Source organism: Panulirus ornatus, chromosome 17 (assembly GCF_036320965.1).
Source record: "Panulirus ornatus isolate Po-2019 chromosome 17, ASM3632096v1, whole genome shotgun sequence".
Classification (NCBI taxonomy): Eukaryota; Metazoa; Arthropoda; class Malacostraca; order Decapoda; family Palinuridae; genus Panulirus; species Panulirus ornatus.
The window spans coordinates 49751974-49772494 of NC_092240.1; the positions used below are offsets into that span (position 1 = coordinate 49751974).

Consider the following 20521-nt stretch of genomic DNA (forward strand, 5'->3'; position numbering starts at 1 on the left):
AGTCTATACAGCTGACTTGCTGCCAACCTTATTGTTTATCCTCTGTTTTGGAGTTGGTATGAATTAGTTCCCGGCATATCCTTGGGAAATTTAACTGCTGACCCTAGTTGCACCAGTTCCATTAGTTCAGTAGCTTCACTGACAAATCGCTGAAGATTAGTCATGTGGCTAGAGCATAGTATTGTGTAGGCTTTCCATTGTGTTTCATTTGTAATAGAATATGGAACACTACGTTTCTTTTTTCACCTCTTTGAAACTGGTGGTTACAAAAGTCGGAAACTTTGCATGAATTTCTTAATTTGTATTTTGATATATCCTTTGGTAAAGATTTGGTGGATATGCAGTTTGCTGACTTTCTAGCTTTTGCTGTCTTATCTTACTGCTTGTTCCCTTCTGGAACTCCCTCAAGGGGGTGGCCACAGCAGTAGTCTCCATGACTAGTGAAGTCCAGTGCTGCTTCGTAGCCTTTAGTGCTTCACCCTTAACAGGCCTCTGGCAGAGCAAGTCTAGCACAGTGTTTTTACTTCAGGTAGAAAACAGACTTTCTAACTTTCAGAATAAAGTGAATCACAGAAAAGAAATTGTAAGGGATAAGAATACTGAACATGATTGATAAAGTATATTCAAACTTGGATCACTTTGTGAATACTAGCTAATACATATATCATAATCTTTAACTACTGTTACTGGCAATTAGCAATGATATGCATTTTATATTATTTGTTATACTTGATCACCATCTCCTGTGTTAGCAAGGTAGCACAAGGAAACAGATGAAGAATGGCCCATCCACTCATATGCACACATATATACATATAAACATAAAAATTGTATGGGCAACAAGAACCATCTCTTAAGCAACAACATATATAATGTTCATTGATGAATATCACTTTAGACTACTACAGTGATTATACTGTGAAATTCTACATTCTTCAGACAGCTTCATAGATAAAAGCATAAAAATTCGTACCATTTCCATTGAAACTTTACATGAGACTGAACTCAATATGTCACTGCTAGTGGTATAGCATGAGACTGAGATAGATGTGAGGCTGCAGAAACAGAATAAGTGGAAGAAGTTTAAGAAATTTTTAGTTAATACAGTAATGATATTATATGACTTCATCATAACCATTTCAGTATCTTTTAAGGAAAGCAGTAAATCATTATTATTTGTAAATTAGTTGTTGGGCGGATTTTGTCATGTGTGCCTTCCGAAAAGTTGTGTTGGCATGAAACAGAGTATTAGTCTTTATCAAATCACTTACATTGGTGATAGACATAAAATTTTGCTTTGCAAACCATTAAAAAAGTCCTGCCATGCACAAGTTTTTAGCGAGAATAGACAGTCATTGAAATGTAATGGGCATTTGTTAGACAAATTTCCCTTTTTGATTCTCTTATTTCAGGGTATTGAGAAATTTAGTCCATTACAGCACTAAAATGCTTATGATGCTTCATACATTTTACAAGATATCACATTTATAGCAATGTAGGATTGCATTGTATTCAGACACAGAAGTCATGAAATATGGTACTGTACCAGTAATTCCTCTTGACTAATTCAATCAGATCTATGTTTGATACATGAAGTAAACCTGTACCTTGATCCATCAGAAATTAAAACTAGCCTCATTACTAGTTCTTGGTTGTGTAATTATGATTTGCTTTAGGCATGTGTAAATATTTTGGAAGGAAATGGATTAAAAATAAAGTATCTGATATGATACGTGGATGAAATATTGAGATATAAATTATTGTGACAATGAGATGAAGGCATGATGAATGATGTAAGTGAATACCCGAACTATAAAAACTTTACTTAAGGAATAAAAATTTTTGTCATGGTTGTGATCCATATACAGTTGAGCTCCTATCAATCATACGAACATGTCTCACTTCTTTGCATTGCTGAGGGAAGCATAAGTCAGATTTTTTTGACAGCATTTGGGAGTTATGGATATTTATAAGGAGTTTAAAATGTATGTCTAGTTTAACAGCTTCAACCAATAAGTAAACATGTTAGGTCATAAACTTAATGCTACTGATAATCTTATTAGTTGGGAAGTTTTTTACTCTGTAAAGAGCAGAACTAATGTCTAATAGCACCAGATTGTTAAGTTTTGAAAGAACTTGACGATTTTGGAAGCTTGGGTTAAAAGGCTTGATATCACTGTATCCATAATGTTAGATATATTCTGTTTAGAATTGACATTTTTTTCTAAATCATAGTAGTATAAATCCTACGACATTACTTGTTCCCTGCTCAAACTGTCCTGGTGATTGATAGCATTTTCCTAGGGTTATGCAATCTTGGTTCAAGCAATCTTGACTGTGTGGCTTGCAAACTTTCCTTGGATAACAATGTTCCCTGGTCAGGAGCAACTTAAGTAGAAAATGTGATACCCTTAGAAGTAGTTACTATCCACCAAGACAGTGCTAAGAAAGTGCCGAAAAGAAGAAAAAGAAGAAAGAAATCGGAAGCACAATGCAAGCTCAGTATGACATGGAAAAATTGAGGGTGGAGAGAAAGCCATGTTATTATTGGTTGGGAAGCATTATGCTGTTAGCTGTAGTTGGTGTAGAAGTCTTATGATTAGTTTTGGCAGATTTGACCTCTCTCATGTACTCTTGTCTTTTATGGTATGATTGCCATCTCATTCAAGATTTTGCTGCCACATGATTAATCTAGAAATGAGCTCAGTCCAGTTTTTTGTTCCTGACTTTATCTTTCTGTGTTCTGTTGAAACATGTTTTGAAAACATATTTGAGCAGCGCTCAACTGCATAAGCAATGCAAATGAAATGAAATTAAAACCATAAAATTTTGGTACAAAAAAGTAATGATCATATATCATATTTTATGAGATATCATGCAATGTACAATTAAATGATGATAACTAATGTTTGAAAATTATACCAGCATTTACTTGTACAGTATTATGATTAATTGGTATATATTTGAGTTATATAAGATAATGCAACATTTTTGAGATTCATATTGAAATCAGTACCTGTGCATGCATTTTGTATGCTTGCTAGCTTACAAGTTGCATTCTTTCGTGGCTGTTTGTACCAGTGGCATGCATTTGGAAGCCCAGCTGTTTTATGTCGTCATCTTACAATACACACACGGAAAACTGTACACGCTCAACAAATGTTATGCGACTTCTGCTTGCTTTGATTTGGCAGTATCTGCTTCATCTTAAGGAACAACAAGTAGCATTATGGACAGAGTTAGGGGCTGAGATAAAATTTAAGATCCATTGAATGAAAAGTACTGAAATTAGGACTGTAGTCATCTAATGAAGGATATTCGCATGTTCTTAGTATCAGGGAAGTTAAGATTATCGGGATGAGGGCCAAGCTTAGTCAGAATAATGGTAAATTAATTGTAATCTGAATTTAGTATAGTAGAATACCATATACAGTACTGTTTTGATTGTAAAGAGTTTGCTACTATAATCAGCCTCAGATTCACAGTAAAAGCTTGTATTAGAATGACCTTGCAGTTTATGTTGCGTTTGCCACTGGTAACAACTTACTGTTGTGAATATATTTTTCAAGTTTATGCAAAGGTGGACCAGATTCTGGAATGTGATAGAGGGTGTTTAGCACAGTGCGGATGCACTTGTGTAATTACTATACAACTCATATATGGTTGCTGAGACAGATGATATTTATATCTTTGCTTTGATAATACTGCATTCTTATTTATTTTACAGTTTAGTTACGTTAATGTTACTTTTGGTATTACTGAACGTTAACCAAAGTAATTTGATGTAACTTTATAGATGTATAGATAAGGCATCATGCATCAAAATCAGCACAATTTACTGTGCTGCATTTCGGTTGGAAATATCCCTTGGTTATGCTCTTGTTGGTTACATCTAAAGCAACTTAACGCTCCTTAAGATCTTCATCTATGTGTTTAGCCATAACTTTAGCAGATGGTGTTCCTAACATCTTGTCTGTATCAAACACACGGTCACCAGCAATTTCAAATGTGGTGTAATCCATTGTGTAGAGGGATTCGTATCCTAGGCGATATAGGAGTCGTTGAGATGGTACTGCAGTTGCTTGTGCTGTGGCTAGTTGACACCCTAGGCGCCGTCCTCGGTTTTCACTCTCCTGTTGCGGGGGTAAAATGGGGAATTTATAATGACTTGAAGTGGAAGCACTTTTCCTTGATATATGCAGAGACAATTAATTGCTGTTCAGATGATCAGATTTTGTTTTGTTGTCTTTGTAAAAACTGTAAAAAGGGCAACTATGATAGTGGCATTTTTTAATACAATTAATAAATCTGCTTTCATCTGTTTACTGTCAGGTGAGCTGATTTATCATTAATCGTTTCTATGAAAATCTATCTACTGCTCGTACCATTTTGCGTAAAGGATAGGCTTGTGTATAAGGCTTTCCACCAGAATATTTAGAGTTATGAAGAATGAGCTGTGTGAGTTAAGTGTTGTCAAGTGTTATGTATGACAAGGAAAGATTGTATGTCTGTGGACAGAATGCCAGAGTCCACATATGGGTGAGGCAAAAAGAAATGACAGCTGCCTTTGTTGAAGGAGTGCAACTTGACAACCACTGACATGCTGGCTCACTATACAGCCATCACTAACCCTCACGATACCCAGGTGGGTAGTTAGTAATATACCTTCCTCGTTATGAAGCAGCTCTGCATATTAACAACTACTGAATATTAAATGCTAATTACATGAAGAGGTAGATTACCTAAAGTTTATAGAAAGGTTTTTGGGTATGCATTACTGGAAAAGTTGAGAGATGGCATTAAAGATGAGTAATGAGTGATGTAAATGCATTTTATAATACAGCATAGCTAATTTACTTGTAGAATTTATGAATAAGAAAGGTAAGAGAAAGCATTAATATATACATTGTTTCACATGACTGTCTTGTTTAGCATGTAGGGTTTATACTTAGTGCTTACTATGGAAGAATGCATTGTGTGAAAAGCATCACTTGTCTTGATGAAATGAATTTTTAGTATAAGTGTAGATACTAAGTACAGTCCTGAGAATTTGCTGTACCCAGTAACACCATATGAGTTTATTTTTATCTCTCCATTGTGCCTTACCTGAACAAGCCTCCTTCCCACTCCTCGGCCACTAAATTCTTCCGAGACAGTAATCATGGCCAGTTCAAGTATACGATCCACTTTTTGATATCTTGAAAAGAAATCCACGGCTGCTTCCAGCACTGACAACACTGTGTGCAGTGTTTTCACCTGGTACATTGAAGGGTAGAAAGATGAGTACATGGGCTTTATTACAGTAAGGTAGATTTGCTTTTATTCTTGTATAATTTTCGTATATTATGTATATCATGACTTATTTGTACTTTACTTTCTATCAGATTAGGAAAGCAGTTCCCTAGTATCTCTGTATATAAATACATATATACATACATGGATACATGCTTGCCATTTCCCACATGCTTGCCGTTTCTAGCATGAGCAAAGTAGCGACAAGAACCGATGACTGAGCCTTGGAGGGAGAAATCCTCACTTGGCTCTTTCCTCTGTTCTTTATTTTAGAAAGTAACACAGGAGGAAGGATTTTCAGTCACCTGCTCCTGCCCCCTCTTAGTTGCCTTCTACGACATGCAGGGGATCCATTCAATATCTCCCATTCCTACTGTTGCACAGCTCCAGACAGTCCCTCCTATCTGATATGCTGTGTACTTAGATACCTCTGTCCCACCTAAATTCCGGTGTCCCCCATCCACTTTCCTTCATCTCGTTTGTATATACTCTCTTAGACCTCTTTTATGTATCCACTTTTCCCCTTTGTCTTTATTTTATCTCCACCTTCCTACCCTGGATCCATGTCTTTAGGGCTTCTGCAGTGTAATGAACAAATGGCTGCAGTGATCCAAGAATTGACTTGTAGATGGTAGCAAAAGTAAAGATCCCTCACCGGTAATATGAGGAATATCTCTGTTTGTAGGACACCACCTCAGAGAGAGTTTTTTCGCCTTTGGTATCTAAATTTCTTTCATATGTAATTTGTAACCACTGTGGAAGTATCTCTTTCCAACAATGCTTTTACCAAATACCAAAACAGCATCTTTTATCCATATTGTGGATATGCTGAGAGAGTAGTGAGTTTTCAGCCATGCTTTCCATGCTTTTTCTATTATGCTTTTTATTGATTACTTGTGTAGTATTTATTACGGTCTTGTAGAAGTATTCCCTTCTAAACACCTTTGAACCATAGTACAATGTATCTCCTAGCATGGATTGTCATATGTGTGGCTTTAAATTTCAACTGAAGTATGTACCCCCACCAACCTGGAATAGGATTACTTGCTGAATGAACTGTGCAATGGAAATTAAACAGGAAGTGGATAGAATTCAGCTACTCCACCCATTACTCTATCCAAGTGTTTATAGAAGGTTGTCCTTTAGGGACTTAGAAGATGGATGAAATTTGTATTCTACAAAACCGGTGTAGTGAAGCAGATACCTAAAGGTTCTGTACTGGGTAACACTGCTGAATTTAAAAGTCCATCATGTTATAGGAGTAGTTTCGTTAATTAGGACTTTTAACAATAAGAGAATTGAAAATAGACTCAGAACTGTACGTACTTGCTCAAACAGAAAATTGCATAGAGATCTGTGTATAGCTAAGCCTTACACATCTAATTGGATTATCACTAAAGAGAGCACACTTTGGCTTTCTGTTACAATGAATGAGCTTGGTTAGGCATACTAACTTAATTCCTTTTATCCTCAGGAGCGGAAAAATCTCTCATTAGAATCAGATTCACCTCTTCTTAACAAATAGTTTACCAGACTGTGCATGGTTGAGCTATGATACGCTATGAAAGCGTAGATTCAGATGCATGACCATGATGCATCCTCCAAAGGCAGGTGTTTGGATGAGGAAAGAGCAGGGAACAAGATTTATGCATTTTCATGGGGACATTACATCTGATTCTTGACGTGGTTGTTTGGCCATAAGGCTTACAGTTGTAATCAGTGGCTCAAACAAGTTTATACTGGATTAAAAGGGGCAGAAAGGGTAAACCACAGTATAATATTGAGTTGAATTTATTGTTCTATTGCGATTGGAAAGGGAGGGGGTGAGGGTTGTCTCATTTTCCTTGCTTAGTGGCCAAATTCTTTTAGGAAGAACTCTAGTACATTTATTATTCCAAAAGTTATAATGAAAATTCATGAACGCTGTAGTATTATCTCTATGTTTTGTATTATGTAGTTAGCTGATGAATGATGATGCAGAATGTAGATGAGAACATGATTAGTTCAGTGATAATGTCTGAAAAGACTAGTTCGAATATTTCCACATGTTTGAAATGAAACATATTACATAATACCTTGTGGATATTGAACTACAGTAAAGACACATCACTCATCATCCATGTTAATTGCTCTTACCTTGCTTTTTGGACTCATGAGGGCCTGTTCATATGTGTTTGACTGATCCCTGGTGAGTATTGTGGCAAGAATGGTTCCAGCAACTTTCTCTGTAATTGGGTCTCTGGCCACAACAGATACCCCACTTTTCACCCAGTCTCGCACAGATCCATGGATCCACTCTTTGTTGTCGTCATAGGTCATGTGGAGTCCAGTACTCTGGGATTCCAAAGAAGCATACATTTTTATTCTTGAGCACAAGTGAAAATGTGGAGATGGTGAATAAGATTACGGATGAATCACTCATTGCGTAACAAAAGATAAATACTCATGAATATATATATTATCATGGAACAGTTCATTTTATAGCTTTTGTATGGTATATTCCTCATATCTTAGAAGATAAATAAGATAATATCTAGGGTTAATCAAGATTTCAGAGCTCAACATCAAGTTTTATGCTAGAATTATCCATCATAGACAAAAAGATGCAAAGTTACAGTGAAGTTGCATGAACTGTATGACTATTATGATGCTTTGCTCAGACAAATATATCACCTCGCTAATGCAGGAATCGGTGATCAAGTATGATTATATAATAGTAATAATTTAGCAAAATGTTTTATTCAGTTTTTAGTCACTAGATACGATAGAGACATACCACGGGCTCTCTGGGGTAGAAATGTTCAGCCATGAAGGCGATAACTTCTTCCACATCATCTTCTGTAAGGTCCGAATAGTGCAGGCTGTTTGCATCACTCATCATTTTGAGGGGACTGTATAACAGGAAATAATTGATATGTAAAAGAAACACAATTGTTATTTAATATGGTAGATAGAATATAGATATTACTGGGATACAAATGGTGGAAAGAAAACATGATATAGTGTTATTATTAAGAAAAAGCTTCTGTAATGCCCTTTGAAATATGTGGTAGCTGACTCTCGTGTCTTCTTTATATTAGTTTTATGACTTGTTTCCTTTAGGGGTGGCTCAGGTGTGTACATCCTTTCAGTTCACTTCGGCACACCCTTGCCCTATGTTCACTGTGGTAAACTATTCCTGATATTTCTTTTGTGCACCCACCGTAATGTTTTTCCCCTCTTTAGTCTTTTCCAGCTTTTTTTTTTACTTGTGTATGTTGTGATGTTTTTGAGTATGTTCAAGAATTTCCAACAAAAGGGATTTTTACCTCTTACTGACTAACACCTGCTTAATAGAAAGATAAATGATGAAGAAGGGAAGAGAACCAATAGCAGAGTAGGGAAACAGGGTTAGGTTTTGAGGTCACATGTAGTTGAGTTTGTAAGTCAGATTGTTTTCTTTAAATGTGTTCATCTTTCCCACTATAGTGAGGTAGTGTCAGGAACTAATGAACAATGGCCTCATTTGTATTTACCTGATCTCTAGCTGCCATGTATAATGAACCAAACGTAGATCCTACTATCCTCAGTCAGGCCTCACAGACTACCCCAAAGTGTACGTTGACTGCTTCACACACCTAAACTCAGGCTAATGACTGCACATTGCCCTTACAAACTGCACCAGCCTAGTTCACTTCCATCTTTTGTGTGCATCTTGTCCTCTAGAATGTTCATGTCTGGATAACCCATAGTTTCTTTATTCCGTTCATCCATCTCCACTTCTAAGATGTAGATCTTAGTCATTCTTTCTTCACACATCTTTCCTATATGCCCGAGCCATTTCAGCGCCCCTGTAGTCAGCCCTCTCAATCAAACCATGATTGAAAAACACTCCTCTGGATCTTGTCATTCTTTACATGACCAACCTGCCTCACACCATATGTTGCCCTTATGAATATCTTTTCCACCAACTCTCCCTTTTATTCATGTCTAAGGCTTAAGACTCACATCCGTAAACACTCTCGAGGCTACTGTACCTTCAAGCATACCTATATTTTCCGTGACAGACACTCACTTTTCCCTCCACACACTCCATAATTCCCCCATGGGAATATATGGCGGATCTAGCTTAGTGAAAAAAGTGCTGGTGATTAGAGACCTCAGTGTGTCAAAATTCATGATGTTTAAGGAAATGGTAGTTCATGAGAGACTCATAAGACTCTGGAGATAGTAGAAGTCAGAGCAACAAGTGGAATGGTTACAACAGTATCCCTCTTAGAACAGTAGAAGTCAGAGTTACAGGTGGAATAGTTTAAACAGTATCCCCTTTTAGAACAGTAGAAGTCACAGCAGCAAATGGAATGGTTAAAACAATATCCCCTTTTAGAACAGTAGAAGTCAGAGCAACAAGTGGAATGGTTAGAACAGTATCCCCTCCTTATGAAAGTCTTTACCAGACCCTCATGTTCCCCATTCTCAATGGCCTGAAACTAACCATTAACCATCCCAGGACCTCTTCTATCGGGGATCTTGTATTAGCTTTGAGGTTGCATGCCATGCAGGAGCAGGGAAATGATGGTCTTTTGTGGAGCGACAAAGTTCTCATCGAGACTCGACTCCTTTCCATCCATTGACGATGTTTCAGCCTTACACAGAAGGTGATTTCTCTTCTTGGTGTAACCACCTGCAGGCAGAGTCCGGTAACACGAACATGCCCATCAGTTTAAAAAGATATATGATACAAATTACTTTCCTTTGTCTTTTGCATTTTCAAAATTCTCTTGTCTGTTTCAATTAAGGCCCGGCCTTGATGTAGACTTTTGTCCATGACTGGAACCATCATCGTAGAAATAAAGTAGAGAATGTTCAAGATATGGGGCCCAGCTAGTGTAAAATTCCCTGACCGTACAATATAAATAGGTAGTGATATATATATATATATATATATATATATATATATATATACATATATATATATATTATATATATATATATATATATATATATATACAAAACTTCATCAGCTAGGATCGAACCTGAAACCCCTTGTCCCAGAGGCAGGCATGCTAACCGCTAGGCTAAGAGACTGTATAAGAGGAACTAACTATTCGAAATACTATATATATTATATATATTATATATATATATATATATATATATATATATATATAATATATATATATATATATATATATATATATAATGTATATAGGCTGTTCAGAAGCCCTTCGAGTCTTCCTTGTTGATGAAGGCTGCCCCGTAGTATTTCTCATTCCCATTTCTATGGTATCCCTGGCTTTTGATGTAGTTTTTGGTCTAATCCTCTTACGTAATATTCATATTTTGTCATTGTTTAAAATAGATTCCCCGCTCTCTTTTTTTTTTTCTTTTCTTTTACGGTATATGTAAATATTTTAAAGGGTTTGGATTCTAGAAGGTTTTTAAGCTTAAAAATTTACGGTATATGTAAATACTTTAAAGGGTTTTGGATTCTAGAAGGTTTTAAGCTTAAAGATTTACGGTATATGTAAATATTTTAAAGGGTTTGGCTTTTAGAAGGTTTTTAAGCTTAAAAATTTACGGTATATGTAAATATTTTAAAGGGTTTGGATTCTTGAAGGTTTTTAAGCTTAAAAATTTACGGTATATGTAAATATTTTTAAGGGTTTGGATTCTAGAAGGTTTTTAAGTTTAAAAGTCTACGGTATATGTAAATATTTTTAAGGGTTTGGATTCTAGAAGGTTTTTAAGTTTAAAAGTCTACGGTATATGTAAATATTTTTAAGGGTTTGGATTCTAGAAGGTTTTTAAGCTTAGAAATTTACGGTATATGTAAATAGTTTAAAGGGTTTTGGATTCTATAAGGTTTGTAAGCTAAAAAAAATTTACGGTATATGTGAATGATATAAAGGGTTTTGGATTCTAAAAGGTTTTTAAGCTTACAAAATTTGCAGTGTTCGTCTAACGCCTTAGGATAATTACAGAAGCAACAACATGACCGACATTTGTTATATATATATATATATATATATATATATATATATATATATATATATATATATATATATATATATATATTCCATGTATGGCGAGGTGGCGATGGGAATGAATAAAGGCAGACAGTGTGAATTGTGTGCATGGGTATATATGTATGTGTCTGTGTGTGTATATATATATGTGTACATTGAGATGTATAGGTATGTATATTTACGTGTGTGGACGTGTATGTATATACATGTGTATGGGGGTGGGTTGGGCCATTTCTTTCGTCTGTTTCCTTGCGCTACCTCGCAAACGCGGGAGACAGCGACAAAGCTGGTGACGGAGTTTGGTAAAGTGTGTGGAAGAAGAAAGTTAAGAGTAAATGTGAATAAGAGCAAGGTTATTAGGTACAGTAGGGTTGAGGGTCAAGTCAATTGGGAGGTGAGTTTGAATGGAGAAAAACTGGAGGAAGTGAAGTGTTTTAGATATCTGGGAGTGGATCTGGCAGCGGATGGAACCATGGAAGCGGAAGTGGATCATAGGGTGGGGGAGGGGGCAAAAATTTTGGGAGCCTTGAAAAATGTGTGGAAGTCGAGAACATTATCCCGGAAAGCAAAAATGGGTATGTTTGAAGGAATAGTGGTTCCAACAATGTTGTATGGTTGCGAGGCGTGGGCTATGGATAGAGTTGTGCGCAGGAGGATGGATGTGCTGGAAATGAGATGTTTGAGGACAGTGTGTGGTGTGAGGTGGTTTGATCGAATAAGTAACGTAAGGGTAAGAGAGATGTGTGGAAATAAAAAGAGCGTGGTTGAGAGAGCAGAAGAGGGTGTTTTGAAGTGGTTTGGGCACATGGAGAGAATGAGTGAGGAAAGATTGACCAAGAGGATATATGTGTCGGAGGTGGAGGGAACGAGGAGAAGAGGGAGACCAAATTGGAGGTGGAAAGATGGAGTGAAAAGGATTTTGTGTGATCGGGGCCTGAACATGCAGGAGGGTGAAAGGAGGGCAAGGAATAGAGTGAATTGGAGCGATGTGGTATACAGGGGTTGACGTGCTGTCAGTGGATTGAATCAAGGCATGTGAAGCGTCTGGGGTAAACCATGGAAAGCTGTGTAGGTATGTATATTTGCGTGTGTGGACGTATGTATGTACATGTGTATGGGGGGGGGGTTGGGCCATTTCTTTCGTCTGTTTCCTTGCGCTACCTCGCAAACGCGGGAGACAGCGACGAGGTATAAAAAAAAAAAAAAAAAAAATATATATATATATATATATATATATATATATATATATATATATATATATATATATATTATAAGTCTCATTATATGAGAGAGGGTCGCACAATACCCTTGAAACAAGACGAGACCTGGATTCTTTCCCCCTCGATTTCCTGCCTCAAACTGGGCCAAGGGGTTTGACCCCGGGGTCCATTATGGCTCTCAATAGCAGCTATTATCCCGGGCGAGGTTAGGGGTGGGTGGGAATGGCGGAGGGAAGACGCGCCAATTTCCAATATTCGCCATTCCTTCCGGATAGTTGGAGCGTCTGCGCGCACTCTGGCATCCATGGGCTTGAGATGCCGCCGACTCGGTCGTTCCTTTAGTGGTTCTGATCTCGGTCGTTCCTTTAATGGTTTCTCGTCTCTCTCTCTCTCTCTCTCTCTCTCTCTCTCTCTCTCTCTCTCTCTCTCTCTCTCTCTCTCTCGTCGTATCTTTAATGGGTATCTCTCTCTCTCTCTCTCTCTCTCTCTCTCTCTCTCTCTCTCTCTCTCTCTCTCTCTCTCTCTCTCTCTCTCTCTTGTCGTTCCTTTAATGGGTCTCTCTCTCTCTCTCTCTCTCCTCTCATCTCTCTCTCTTCTCTCTCTCTCTCTCTCCTCTCTCTCTCTCTCTCTCTCTCTCTCTCTCTCTCTCTCGGTCGTTCCTTTAATGGGTCTCTCTCTCTCTCTCTCTCTCTCTCTCTCCTCTCTCTCTCTCTCTCTCTCTCTCTCTCTCTCTCGGTCGTTCCTTTAATGGGTCTCTCTCTCTCTCTCTCTCTCTCTCTCTCTCCTTTTCTCTCTCTCTCCTCTCTCTCACTCTCTCGTCGTTCTTTTAATGGGTCTCTCTCTCTCTCTTCTCTATCTCTCTCTCTCATCTCTTCTCTCTATCTCAATTCTCTCTCTCTCAAATCCTGCTCTCTCTCTCTCTCTCTCTCTTCTCACTCGGTCGTTCCTTTAATGGTTCCTCCCCCCCCCCCCATCTGTCCGAATCGTAGACGCATTTATTAAAGAATTTTAATAATATTGAATATATTCCTAAGAAATTGTGCTCGTTAATATTGAAGTGTATTATATACCTAAAAGAATTGGCTCTCGTTAATATTGAAGTGTATTATATACCTAAAAGAATTGGCTCTCGTTAATATTGAAGTGTATTATATACCTAAAAGAATTGCTCTCGTTAATATTGAAGTGTATTATATACCTAAAAGAATTGGCTCTCGATAATATTGAAGTGTATTATATACCTAAAAGAATTGGCTCTCGATAATATTAGTTATTTATCCTAAGAATTGTCCGTATGAGTGATATATACCTAAAAGAATTGGCTCTCGATAATATTGAAGTGTATTATATACCTAAAAGAATTGGCTCTCGATAATATTGAAGTGTATTATATACCTAAAAGAATTGGCTCTCGTTAATATTGAAGTGTATTATATACCTAAAAGAATTGTCTCGTTAATATTGAAGTGTATTATATACCTAAAAGAATTGTCTCGTTGATAAAGTTTTTTTTTAATTCGTTGGAAATTAGTCCAGGGGAAGTTGCTAAAATCTTCAATTTTTTAAAAATACATTATTGAAAAAATATATGATGCTATTGGTAACTTAGTTTTTGATAATGTTAGATTAATTCCAAGTTTTTGATGGTAATAGCTTAATTCCAATTGGCTTGTTTTGATGTACTATGATGACATGGATTCTCAAGTGTCATTTAATTAGTTAATTGTGGACAAAAATTTGGAAGTCCCAGTGAACATTGCATTCCTTTACGATTTTTTTTTATTCGTGAAACTGGCTATGTGGAATTATAATATATAATATATATATATATATATATATATACAAACCTCCATCAGCCAGGATCGAACCTGGGACCCCTTGTGCAAGAGGCAGGCATGCTAACCGCGAGAAACATACAGATATCGCGTTTTACCGCGAGAAATATTACAGATGCCATTCGTTTTACCGCGAGAAATATTACAGATGCCATTCGTTTTACCGCGAGAAACACACAGATATCGCGTTTTACCGCGAGAAACATACAGATATCGCGTTTTACCGCGAGAAATATTACAGATGCCATTCGTTTTACCGCGAGAAACATACAGATATCGCGTTTTACCGCGAGAAACATACAGATATCGCGTTTTACCGCGAGAAATATTATATACCATTCGTTTTACCGCGAGAAACACACAGATATCGCGTTTTACCGCGAGAACGATCGGGTAAAAACGCAATTTGGTCATTGAGCGAGAGGCGTTAACAAGGTGTATTGGCCATCTTGGGGTGGGGGGGGGGGGTTGATCCAGTGTTGATCGCGACGCGTGTTGATAACTGGCCAAATGGACCAGACCCCTTATTCAGCAAGACGTGTTTGCTGATGATGCCGAGGTCGCGTGTGCGAGAGAGAGAGAGAGAGAGAGAGAGAGAAGAGAGAGAGAGAGAGAGAGAGGGGGGGGGAGGGAAGGGATGGGAAAGGGATTGATGGGGAGTTGAAATAGGGGGGAAAGGAACGAGAGAAGATATAGATAGATAGATAGATAGATAGACAGACAGATAGATAGATAGATAGATAGATAGATAGAGAGAGAGAGAGAGAGAGAAGAGAGAGAGAGAGAGAGAGAGAGAGAGAGAGGGAAGGAATGGGAGAGGGATTGATGGGGTGAGAGAATGGGGAGTTAAAATAGGGGGGAAAGGAACGAGAGAAGACACATAGATAGATAGATAGACAGACAGATAGATAGATAGAGAAGAAGAGAGAGAGAGAGAGAGAGAGAGAGAGAGAGAGAGAGAGAGAGAGAACAAGCGAGACGAGTTAACTACTCCTCTGGACAATTAGACTTGCATGTGGTGGACAGAGGGAGAGGGGAGTGTGTGTGGGGGGAGGGGAGGGGGTCATCATTTACCCCCTCTCCCCTCCCCCCTGGACGAACCAGACTAGGGAGCGTTGGACTGAAAGGAGGGAAGGGGGTGGGGAGGGGTGGAGGGACGACACCCCCCCAGACCAACCAGAAATTGGGGGGGGGGGAAGAGGGGGGACGAGACGACCAGACCAGCCTAAGGTTGTGGAGGTGGGGGGTGGGTGGGAGAGAGGGGGAGGTCGCGAAATTGGTGGGGGAGGGTCGCGAAATGGTTGAGGGAGGAGGGGGTCGGAATGGTTAAGGGGGAGGAGGAGGGGTCGCGAAATGGTTGAAGGGAGAGGGAGGGAGGGGTCGCGAAATGGTTGAAGGGGGAGGGAGGGGTCGCGAAATGGTTGAAGGGGGAGGGAGGGAGGGGTCGCGAAATGGTTGAAGGGGGAGGGAGGGAGGGTCGCGAAATGGTTGAAGGGAGAGGGAGGGAGGGGTCGCGAAATGGTTGAGAAGGGGGAGGGGAGGGAGGGGTCGCGAAATGGTTGAAGGGGGAGAGGGAGGGAGGGAGGGGTCGCGAAATGGTTGAAGAGGGGGAGAGGGGAGGGAGGGGTCGCGAAATGTGAGAGGAAGGGGGGGGCGGTGTCAGGGGGGGGGGAAATGTCATCGCACGAGGTGAAAAATATGTGACATGGCGTTGTGATGACCTTGTGTTGACCCCGGTCATTACAGCCGCCTCCCCCCTCCCCTCCCCCTTACCCCTCCCCCCTTTCCCCAACTTCCCTCATTCCATTTTCTTTTACCTGCTTCTTTTTTTTTTTTTTATCTTCTCCCCATCCAAGTTCCCTCATATTCCCCCCCCCTCTCTCTCTCTCTCTCTCTCTCTCTCTCTCTCTCTCTCTCTCTTCTCTCTCTCTCTCTCTCCTCTCTCTCTATCTATCTATCTATCTTCTCTCGTTCCTTTCCCCCTATTTCAAACCCCCTCTATCTATCTATCTATCTCTATCTATCTATCTATCTACTTTCGTTCCTTTCCCCCCTTCCCCTATTTCAAACCCCCCTCCCAACCTCCCTTCCCCCCTCCCTCTCTGTCCTTTTCCCCCTGCCCGTCCTGAATCTCCCCCCTCCCCACTTCCCCTCACCCTCTCCCCTCCTCCCCTCACCCTCTCCCCCTTCCCCTCCCCTCCCCCTCCCGACGTGTGGCTTTCCCAGAGATGAAGAAATTCTTCAAGACTTTTCCTCCTTTGAAACCTTTGAAGTGGAATTCTTTCCCCCTCCCTCCCTCTGGACTCCCGAATTGTCGGTCTTATGTGAAGCCTAGCACATAATGTGGTACCTATGTGACCGATGTCGGTCTTATGTGAAGGCATGGTACATAATGTGGTACCTATGTGACCGATGTCGGTCTTATGTGAAGGCCTGGTACATAATGTGGTACCTATGTGACCGATTGTCGGTCTTATGTGAAAGCCTGGCACATAATGTGGTACCTATGTGACCGATGTCGGTCTTATGTGAAGGCCTGGCACATAATGTGGTACCTATGTGACCGATTGTCGGTCTTATGTGAAGGCCTGGCACATAATGTGGTACCTATGTGACCGATTGTCGGTCTTATGTGAAGGCCTGGTACATAATGTGGTACCTATGTGACCGATTGTCGGTCTTATGTGAAGGCCTGGCACATAATGTGGTACCTATGTGACCGATGTCGGTCTTGTGTGAAGGCCTGGCACATAATGTGGTACCTATGTGACCGATTGTCGGTCTTATGTGAAGGCCTGGCACATAATGTGGTACCTATGTGACCGATTGTCGGTCTTATGTGAAGGCCTGGCACGTAATGTGGTACCTATGTGACCGATGTCGGTCTTATGTGAAGGCCTGGCACATAATGTGGTACCTATGTGACCGATTGTCGGTCTTATGTGAAGGCCTGGCACATAATGTGGTACCTATGTGACCGATTGTCGGTTTTATGTGAAGGCCTGGTACATAATGTGGTACCTATGTGACCGATTGCCGGTCTTATGTGAAGCCTGGCACATAATGTGGTACATATGTGACCGCGTGCCAGTCTTATGTGAAACCTAGCACATATTGTGGCCGTCGTACTTAAGGGCCATGTCGTTGTGCTTAAGGGCCGTGTTATCTTGCTTAAGGGCCGTGTTGTCGTGCTTAAGGGCCGTGTTGTCGTGCTTAAGGGCCGTGTTGTCGTGCTTAAGGGCCGTGTTATCGTGCTTAAGGGCCGTGTTATCTTGCTTAAGGGCCGTGTTGTCTTACTTAAGGGCCTTGTTGTGCTTAAGGGCCGTGTTGTCGTGCTTAAGGGCCGTGTTGTCGTACTTAAGGGCCGTGTTGTCGTGCTTAAGGGCCGTGTTATCGTGCTTAAGGGCCGTGTTGTCGTGCTTAAGGGCCGTGTTGTCGTACTTAAGGGCCGTGTTGTCGTGCTTAAGGGCCGTGTTGTCGTGCTTAAGGGCCGTGTTGTCGTACTTAAGGGCCGTGTTGTCGTGCTTAAGGGCCGTGTCGTCGTGCTTTAGGGCCGTGTTGTCGTGCTTAAGGGCGGTGTTGTCGTGCTTAAGGGCCGTGTTGTCGTGCTTAAGGGCCGTGTTGTCGTGCTTAAGGGCCATGTTGTGCTTAAGGGCCGTGTTGTCGTACTTAAGGGCCGTGTTGTCGTGCTTAAGAGCCATGTTGTCGTACTTAAGGGCCGTGTTGTCGTGCTTAAGGGCCGTGTTGTGCTTAAGGGCCGTGTTGTCGTGCTTAAGGGCCATTTTGTGCTTATGGGCCGTGTTGTCGTGCTTAAGGACCGTGTTGTCGTGCTTAAGGGCCGTGTTGTGCTTAAGGGCCGTGTTGTCGTGCTTAAGGGCCGTGTCGTCGTGCTTAAGGGCCGTGTTGTCGTGTTTAAGGGCCTTGTTGTCGTACTTAAGGGCCGTGTTGTCGTGCTTAAGGGCCGTGTTGTCGTGCTTAAGGGCCGTGTCGTCGTGCTTAAGGGCCGTGTTGTCGTACTTAAGGGCCGTGTTGTCGGCTTAAGGGCCTTGTTGTCGTGCTTAAGGGCCGTGTTGTCGTACTTAAGGGCCGTGTCGTCGTGCTTAAGGGCCGTGTTGTCGTGCTTAAGGGCCGTGTTGTCGTACTTAAGGGCCGTGTCGTCGTGCTTAAGGGCCTGTTGTCGTGCTTAAGGGCCGTGTTGTCGTACTTAAGGGCCGTGTCGTCGTGCTTAAGGGCCGTGTTGTCGTGCTTAAGGGCCGTGTTGTCGTACTTAAGGGCCGTGTCGTCGTGCTTAAGGGCGTAACACTACGTCATAATAGGCATGAACGAAACACAGTCATTCGTAATGGGTAATAACAAGCAGTTGTTGATAACAACCCATCGCAATAGATGATAACACCGGTTGTAATGGGTAGTAATAATAGTTAAGGGAAAATATATATATATATATATATTATATATATATATATATATATATATAATATATATATATATATAGTGAGAAGGACAAGAGCAAGGGAAGGAGTAGCAATACTCCTGAAACAGGAGTTGTGGGAGTATGTGATAGAATGTAAGAGAGTAAATTCTCGATTGTATATTTGCGTGTGTGGACGTATGTATATACATGTGTATGGGGGGGGGGGGGGTTGGGCCATTTCTTTCGTCTGTTTCCTTGCGCTACCTCGCAAACGCGGGAGACAGCGACAAAGTATAATAATAATAATAATAATAAAAATATATAACCTTACGCCATTGTCAATCTCTTCTCTCTCTCTCTCTCTCTCTCTCTCTCTCTCTCTCTCTCTCTCTCCTCTCTCTCTCTCTCTCTCTCTCTCATTGGTCTCTTGGACAGGAGCGGGAGCGCTAGGCCTCCAAAAAATTGTGCTCCTCCAGGGGAAAATGAAGGCCATTTGTATATGTGAGGTGAAGGAGAGAAACGCTGTCAATATAGACGGGAAAGACGAAGCCATACTGGCGGAGGGTCGAGATAAAGAGTCTTGTCATAGCTGGCAACTCAAGCCTCTCTTGGGGGAAGAGATGCAAACTTTCTCCTTTTTTTTTTCCTCATTTACACATTATTTGTAATGGCGACCTTGACTAGATAAGGCGGAAGAAGTTGATGGGTGGGGAAAAAATCTTTATTCTCCTGGTTACTATTAAAAAATGGGATTTGATAGATAAGATAAGGGAGCTCAGGTCAGTCGATGTGTGGAATGAAAGATGTTCGCTACCTGGCAACTCCACCTTCTCGAAGTCGAGACACAAACTAAAATTTTTTTTTTTTTAAATTACAAATTTTTCAGCGAACTTTGAACTTCACCAATACGATTGAAATTAAAAAAAAAATTACCATCTAAACAATTTCTATTAAGAATTGTTATTATTATCAAAACATTATTTATTTTTATTTTATTTTGAATGCAACACCGAGTCTTGGATAGCCTCATTACTGCATCGCTCAAGGCCATTCAGGCAGCGTCGTCTCGATAATTTGGGTATTATTTTTAATGGCCATTGGAACGCTCGGCGGTTCCTCTCCTCGCCCCATCGCTGGAGCCCCTCTTGTGTGCTCTTGACGCTATCAGATAATGGCTCTTGTCTCCGCGCTACGCGCCCGCCCGCCCCTTCACCATCACCGCTGTCTCAACCATTTTCGTTTTGTTTTTTGTTTTCAAAAATCTACAGCCAATGTTCGTTTCCTTTCCCTCAAGGAAATAATAATTATAATTGTAGTTTTTTTTTTTAATAGAAAGACATAGGCATATACTTATAAAAAGACATGCGAATTATATATATATATATATATTTTTTTTTTTCAAACTATTCGCCATTTCCCGCATTAGCGAGGTAGCGTTAAGAACAGAGAACTGGGCCACTGAGGAATATCCTCACCTGCCCCCTTCTCTGTTCCTTCTTTTTGGAAAATTAAAAAAATTAAGAGGGGAAGGATTTCCAGCCCTCCCGCTCCTCCCCTTTTAGTCGCCTTCAACGACACGCAGGGAATACGTGGGAAGTATTCTTTCTCCCCTATCCCCAGGGATAATATATATATAATATATATATATATATTATAATATATATATATATATATATCTATATATATATATATATATATATATGTATGCTTTGAAGAATGTATGTGAGAAATACTTAGAAAACCAAATGGATT

General features: G+C 40.2%; 2 protein-coding genes across 4 annotated transcripts in view; one reads left to right on the plus strand and one right to left on the minus strand.

Annotated features, from left to right (window-relative positions):
- LOC139754731 (lambda-crystallin homolog) overlaps positions 1-20521 on the plus strand; it is a 110116-nt gene that overhangs the window by 24454 nt on the left and 65141 nt on the right. The window lies entirely within an intron of this gene.
- The window catches only part of LOC139754730 (arylalkylamine N-acetyltransferase-like 2), a 70119-nt gene continuing 50204 nt past the window's right edge, over positions 607-20521 (minus strand). For both annotated transcript variants that reach the window (XM_071672436.1, XM_071672435.1), the window contains exons 2-5: positions 8069-8183; positions 7429-7626; positions 5107-5256; positions 607-4133 (exon numbers count right to left, since the gene is read on the minus strand). In XM_071672436.1, the coding sequence (XP_071528537.1) occupies positions 3903-4133; positions 5107-5256; positions 7429-7626; positions 8069-8173 (684 nt within the window). In that variant the 5' untranslated portion in view covers positions 8174-8183 and the 3' untranslated portion in view covers positions 607-3902. The remainder of the gene's footprint in view (positions 4134-5106; positions 5257-7428; positions 7627-8068; positions 8184-20521) is intronic.